At 33.7% G+C, this 7129-nt stretch overlaps 2 protein-coding genes across 2 annotated transcripts in view; one reads left to right on the top strand and one right to left on the bottom strand.

The window, feature by feature from the left end:
• LOC107475704 (uncharacterized) overlaps positions 1 to 2349 on the bottom strand; it is a 5180-nt gene extending 2831 nt beyond the window's left edge. Inside the window, exons 1-4 of the mRNA XM_016095697.3 lie at positions 1846 to 2349; positions 1433 to 1543; positions 1202 to 1318; positions 200 to 718 (exon numbers count right to left, since the gene is read on the bottom strand). Coding sequence (XP_015951183.1) covers positions 200 to 718; positions 1202 to 1318; positions 1433 to 1543; positions 1846 to 1905 — 807 coding nt within the window. The 5' untranslated portion in view covers positions 1906 to 2349. The remainder of the gene's footprint in view (positions 1 to 199; positions 719 to 1201; positions 1319 to 1432; positions 1544 to 1845) is intronic.
• A 2522-nt stretch (positions 2350 to 4871) lies between these two features.
• LOC107484072 (uncharacterized) lies at positions 4872 to 6840 on the top strand. The gene is made up of 4 exons (XM_016104714.3): positions 4872 to 5460; positions 5635 to 6442; positions 6552 to 6619; positions 6707 to 6840. The coding sequence occupies exons 1-4, from the start codon at positions 4872 to 4874 to the stop codon at positions 6838 to 6840; spliced, it is 1599 nt and encodes a 532-aa protein (XP_015960200.2).
• The last annotated feature ends 289 nt before the right edge of the window (positions 6841 to 7129 follow it).

The raw sequence follows: 7129 nt of genomic DNA, 5'->3' as shown, positions 1-7129 counted from the left end.
AGAAGGGAAAAATGAAAAAGTTAACGAATGCTGCTTAACTTTCTGAATAAACACATTTTTTAAAAGACTGATAATTATATTGGACAAGTACGTTTATTATCTCATCTGTTCTAAACTATCTATCACACTTGCGATGGAATGAATGGAGTTACGGATACAAAAAAATATAAGAAGAAAGAAAGAAAGCAAAGGAGTTTACCTGTAACTTGAAGTGATCCATGCACTTTTCAGCTGATTCTTGTTTCAGTGGAGATTTCTTCATAGGGATATTGACTTTGGCAGTTTTCTTTTCCGGTGATTGCTTATCCTTAACCAAGTTACTAAACAATCTATTCTCTTTTCCTTTTCCCTCTTCTGGAATAGATGAAAATGACTCTTGTTTTCTGTGAAACTGCCTCCCGTTGACTAGCTTCCCTGTGTGATCGGTCGCAACGTCAGAGGAAAACAGCTTCCTGCTGGAAGCACTTCTGGCAAGAGAAGGCTGAGGCCTTCCCATTGTCATCGAATGAAACTCGCTCTGTGAAAATGACTTTGATCTTTGATGTTTTGAGATTCTTGCTGTGTTTTGCTCAATAGAGTCGTTCATATTTTCTGCATTTCTCTTGGAGGAAATGTAAACAGCTTCTTGATATAAACCTTGTCTGAAATTCACAACCTGTTCTTCGAGTCGAACCACCTCCTCCTCCAACACTGCTACTTCAGCCAGAAGCTCTAATGTCTAAATTAACACATACAAAAGAGTCCTAATTACTTTACCATCTATCATGTAAGATACTTCTTTTGTTCCATAACATATGTTACTTTGAGAATTTGATCCGTCCATAACTCAAATTTATATCTAGATGCATTAAGATGATCAAATTTCCAAAGTGACAACATTGTGGAACTGAGGAAATTGAATAACCATAATATAATATAATTGTGTGTGTGTGTGTTTGAATGAGAGCAAAGTGAACTAACCAATTTATAGAGTGAATTGAGACTGTTAGATGACTCGTTTAAACTGCAACGAGATATCTAACAAAATGTAACTCTTTTATATAAAAAAATTCATGATATCTGTCCCTTTAGAAATTCAATTTTTGTAGTGGTAAACGGACTAAGCTGGAGGATGATAATACAAATGAACTCGTGTATGATTTGGACACAACGATTTCAATGTCTGAAATACTTGGAACAATGAAGATATAGAGATACTAACATATGGAGGAAGATAAGGAGGAAGACGAGGTAATGCACCCAATGGTCTTGTAAATGCTCTTTCTAGGGCTCTATGAACATTCTCTTCATGCTGGAGCTTCCTCTTCAACTTGTCTAACTGAAAATTGAGAAAAGCAATTCATTCTTTCATGGAACTGAGATGAAAGAATGAACAAAAATTAAAACAAAGATAATATTGTAGTATATGATACGATGAGGAAGATTGAAATACATCTTGTATCAGAGCCATTTTCCTTTCTCGATTAGATCGACGAACGTTTTTCGCGGCTTTCTGAGAAGCCATTGTTCTGCTGCTCCCTCTAATAGTATTTTCCATCTTGTTCTGCTTTCACACATTTCACAAATAAACAAATCTATAAGCCAGAAAATTAGAAAATAAAAAATAAAAAGGAGAAAGAAAATAAAGAGCAGAACTATTCGTTTCTTGAGGGGAGTTAAAGAACCGAATTTTTCAGATTTGGGTGAAAAGTGCACAACTTTTTCTGAGTTAAGCAAAATCAAAATTCCATTCTTGCGATTAAGTTAAGGCTTTGGAATATCAAGCTTTTGCTTTTCAACTATTCAGAAACATTTAAAAACAAATAGAAAAAAAAAAAAGAATCTAGAAGACGAAGAAGAAATTACTTTGGAAGCATTTAAAGGTGCTTTCATGGAGTGAAGACTGGTGCGTGCTCTGGTATTCATATTTTACTTCTCCACTTTCCCGGAAAACGAGAAAGACAATATATATAACAATGGAATATCTGAAACCACTGCTTCAGTTTATATAGCTTAAGAAGAAAACATGTTCAAAAAATTGAAAGAAGGAGAAGAAGAAAGGATAGAAAGAGAAGTAACGAAGGTTTTCTATATACAGAGCGGGAAAATTGAAAGATCCTGAAACACAAAACAAATAAAAATGACAGCTTCTGCAGCCAAAGGGTTTTTTTTTATTACTAATTTGTTTGTTTATTTATTTAATTGAATATTATATATATTGTTATAATAGCGAGAGGTCTCGGAGAGAGTGAAAGACAGAAGGAAAAGACGAAAGGTGCAGAAGAAGGAAGGAAAACGACGAGGGCAAGGCAGTTGTCAAAGCTTCTTTCTTTGCCTCGTCTAACATAAACCAAAGGGCTTCCACTTGTGTTTTGCGTTTCACACTAATTCAATCACAAATAGACAACTTCATATATTCAACTAAAGTTTGACCATAAAATAAGATTAAGTATTAAGGAAAATATTAGGGATTTTTTTTGCATTAGAGATTAATATTTTTTATTAATATTAATTAATATTTTATTTTTATATTATTAAAATTGAGATTTAGAACAATTCTAATAGAGTATTTTCAATAAAAAATTAATACAATTTTGTTATTTGTATAATTATTTTAATAGAATAATTAAAAATAATATAAAAATTTATGTTGAATTGAGACTAAAGATTAGAGTGATAAAATTTTATATTTAATATAAAAATTATTATTATAATATATGGTCTCACAAATATTGATGTGTTATTTTGTGAGATAAAAAAATTAAAATAATAGTTAATATTATAGTTGCTCTTAAAATTTATGATATAGAATTTAATACTCAAAATTTAGAGTATGACTAAATATTAAAAAAAAAAATTTGTTCATAATCTAACATTGTCCAAAAAATAATGAATGTCTTTATCTTTTAGTGATTGTGGCAAGTTTTAAAAGCACCTTTTATATATTATTAATTTTTTAATGTTTGAATTAAGCTTTAATTAACTCATGTATTAATAATATTTGATTTTGAATTATTTTTGTACCTTATATTTAGTTTATATTTTAAAATCAAATTGTTATAATAGACGCAATTAACGTGTATGAGTAGAATTAAAATATATTTAAAAATTTAATTTTGATGTATTACTAATATAAAATCGTGTTTATACATGTATCACATGAATAAAAATAATTATTTTTTACATTGATTGTGTGAATAGTCATCTAAAAAACGGATATAATTGTACGACTGTATAAAATATTTTATATTATTAGTGTATTAAAATTAAATTTTATATTTAAAATATTATAAATAAAATTGATATAAATTTAATGTTGTATATATTTAAAAAAATTGCAAGACAAAAACACACTTAAAAGAAAAAAAAAAACTGAAAAAAAAAACTGAAATTTGTGAATACTTTTCTTTTCTGCTTCTATGATGCATTCGTGCAAGTAGTGGTCATTATTAGTTATCTGGCTGCCTAAAATAAAGGCATGCGTACAATACAGTCAATACTAGAGTCTATAAATTAATGTTATTTGGAATTCGGATCTTTAAATATAATTTAATTGATAAGTAAAAATTAGGTATCCAAAACTGAAACACTAAATTAGATTTACTGATATTATTTTTTTATATTTTATCAGTAGGTAAAAATTCAGGTGCAATCAACTTCACATAAAATTGATAATTAAAAATTATTAGATAAAAATTTAGTTAAATAAATTAAATTATTTAATCGCTCTTAATTATCAATTTCACATAAAATTAAATGTACTCGAATTTTTTCATTTATCAATCATAAGTTTCACCACCATTAAGAACATGACTATACTCTTAATAATGAATTTACTCTTGCCATTCTAAACTAAAACAAAAAAAAATATAAACCAACAAAAAAAATTAATTATGTGATCGTTTAATTATATTAATTTTTTTAAATGACTATTTACATAGACATAGTTAATATAAAGAGTAATTATTTTGGTGGACATAATATTATATAATTAGACGCACATATAAATTATAGGAAAAGTCTAGGAAGCCAGCAGTTTTATTGAATTTTGGCCAGCATGTAACCAGCAGAGAAAGGTGAGCCATTGGATGAAATCTCATACCAATCTCACACCATCAAATCATCGTTGATGGCTAGTTGATGGCTAACAATCACAAAAATTGCTGGCCCCTAGCATTGCTCTAAATTATTTATACTAAAATATATTAAAATTAAATTCTAGAAAATTATGTAAACAAACAAATTATTTTTTTAAAAAAAATTCAGTTAATATCATTAATTTAATACCACCAAATATTATAAATTAGACAAATATTTTATGAATTATTATGAAACGGAGGGATTATTTAGTCGCTTTTTGCTAGAATTAATTATATATATCATGATTTAAATTTTTATAGGTTATCATTAGGCTCATTTTTTTAGATATGATATTGGGGTGTGAGTTATGCTGGAATATGATGATTATGGGTGATTTACACTGTTATGACGGCGCTGCGTTTTTGGAATTTAGGGGGGAAGAAATCGGTGGCACCGATTTGAAGTAGGAGAAATCGGTACCACCGATTTGTGTGAGTGAGGGGTAAAATCGGTGGGACCGATTTGTGGAAGGAGGAGGCTGTTGGGTATGAAATCGGTGCCACCGATTTGTGTGTGGTCTAATTTTATTTTAATCCGGGTTCACCAATCGGTCCCACCGATTTGGGTGTGCAGCGGTCGGTTCCTCCGATTTGCCCTTAGTCAACACAAAAAGCGGATGGTGGTATCACAGAAGCCCCATTTCTTCCTCGTTCGCTAATGTTCATCCTCTTCTCCTCTCTTCTCTTCTCTTCTCTGATTCTTCTCTTTCATTTTTATAAAAAAAATTTCTGAGGCTGGGAATAGATAGTGTTATGGATGATAGAGTTGTATTGAAGATTTATTACTACAGACAGATCTTATTACAAACATATGAGGGAGTTCAATTTGTGTGTGAAAATCCATTAGATGTTGTTATTCCGTTCACATTGTCATTTGAGGAGTTGAAAGGTGTGATTTGTGAGAAGATAGGCACGCAAAGATGTAGGAGAATATCGTGTATTTTGTACAGGTATCCTTTACCTGTGTTTGGCGGGTTTGTTCAATTTCAAACCAAGTATGTGATGGACGAAGCGAGTATGCAGGAAATGTTTTCAATGTACATGGAAAATCGCCACCGAATATCGTGCATCGAGTTATATATTGAGTTTGAGCAATCTGAAGCAGACCGTAACATTGAGTTGGAAGATTATAATAGTGAAAGCGAAGATGAATTTGAAAGTAACTATGAGATCGTCGGTCCAGGTGAGGACGAAGAAGCAGCTGTTGGCGCCATGAACGCAGATGTGGCGGAAGTTGCAAATGCACTAGCAAACCCGCATCCGTTTCAGGAGCCTTCTTTCATGCGGTCGTTGGATTTGAGGGCTATGCACGCACCGGAGTTTCCGCAATATATGAATACAGGTGCGTAAACCTAGCTAGCTACGTGAATCTCTGAAGTAGTGTTTACGTAGATGGAATAGAGAAAAATAAGACTATAACGATCTTACCTAGTAAAGTATGTTTATTAATTGAGTTGTAATGAAGGACTTCTTACTGAGTACATAATGAAGCATTTGTTACTTTTGATGTATGTAGCCCCTCCTGTTGTGGCGGATGGTGAGTTCACAGTGGGGATGGAATTCAGCTCAAGGGAGGCAGTAATCAAGGCAATGAAAGATTATACCATCCGGAGAGGTGTGGACTATCGGGTATATGAGTCGGAACCGACGACATTCTATGCCAAATGTATAGAATATGGGAATGGTTGTGACTGGTTGATCAGGATAACCAAAATGCAAAAGAAGTACTGTTGGGAGATAAGGAGGTACAATGGAAGTCATACTTGTACCAGGTCTACTATTTCTCAAGACCATTCGAAGCTGGATTCCAAGACAGTTGCAGAAGCAATAAAGCCGTTGGTAGAGGTTGACCCGTCTATAAAGGTAAAATCTGTAATTGCTGATATCCAATCAAAGTTTAACTACACCATCAGTTATCGCAAGGCTTGGTTAGCAAAGCAGCAGGCGGTCGAATCAATTTTTGGAAGTTGGGAAGCATCGTATGAAGCTTTGCCGATATGGTTTGAGGCCATGTGCCACAAAGAGCCATCAGCAGTGGTTCACTTTGAAACAATGCCAGCTTACCAGGGAGATGATTTGGTTCCTGATATACGTGTTCTACATAGAGTCTTCTGGAGTTATTACCCCTGTATAAGGGCCTTCAGACACTGCAAGCCAGTGGTGCAGGTGGACGGGACTCATTTGTATGGAAAATACAAGGGCCGCCATCTCTCAATCAGAGCATTAATCATTGCTGACTGGCCTTTAATAACTCCAATTTGGGATGTGCCTCAACAATTTGGTACACTTTTTTCTGAGCAACCTGCGTCAACATGTGGTGACCCGTGATGGTGTCGGACTAATCTCCGATCGACACGATTCGATTAGGTCAGCTATTGAACGAAGTAATGGGGCGTGGTCTCCTCCCAGAGCTTTCCATATGTTTTGTATCAGGCATATTGAGTCCAACTTCTTGAGGAAGTTCAAAGCACCTTACCTGCAGAAGCTTATCGTCAACATTGGTAAGTTTGTATACAATGAACTTTTAATTTATTGTAAGCACGATCAAAATAGACTGGTGTTCATAGTTGACTGAATGTTTTTCATAGGATATTCAAGGACGACCAGGGAGTACCAGATGCGCTATGAACGATTAAAGGAACGGGGTGAGGCTTACACCAATTGGCTTGATCGGATCCTTCGTGAGCAGTATGCTTTGGCATTTGATGGTGGTTACCGATAGGGTCATATGACCACCAATCTTGTGGAATGTATCAACTCCGTCTTAAAGGGTGCACGCAATCTCCCAGTCACTGCACTTGTTAAGGCGACATTTTACAGGCTGAATGAGTTGTTCACTAGGAAAAGAGCTGAGGCTGAAGCCCGAATCAGTGCTGGACTTATGTTCTCTGAGATGGTGACAACCAAGCTGAATGCAAATCAACGAGCTTCAGGTAACATACAGGTTAGCTGTTTTGATAGAGAAAATGAAGTCTTCGAAGTACGCGAGATGCCTAGTGGGGTTGAGTATG

Source organism: Arachis duranensis, chromosome 1, assembly GCF_000817695.3.
Source record: "Arachis duranensis cultivar V14167 chromosome 1, aradu.V14167.gnm2.J7QH, whole genome shotgun sequence".
NCBI classification, from domain to species: domain Eukaryota; kingdom Viridiplantae; phylum Streptophyta; class Magnoliopsida; order Fabales; family Fabaceae; genus Arachis; species Arachis duranensis.
Note: the sequence above shows the minus strand (reverse complement) of the source record. Positions and strands in the feature narration are given on the sequence as shown.

What these genes read in the sequence shown, in the direction of transcription:
- LOC107484072 (XM_016104714.3), top strand. Translation starts at nt 4,872, where the DNA reads ATGGATGATAGAGTTGTATTGAAGATTTATTACTACAGACAGATCTTA. An exon ending in TCCGCAATATATGAATACAG is followed by an intron (nt 5,461 to 5,634) that starts GTGCGTAAACCT and finishes TGATGTATGTAG; the next exon opens with CCCCTCCTGTTGTGGCGGAT. An exon ending in GCGTCAACATGTGGTGACCC is followed by an intron (nt 6,443 to 6,551) that starts GTGATGGTGTCG and finishes GTTTTGTATCAG; the next exon opens with GCATATTGAGTCCAACTTCT.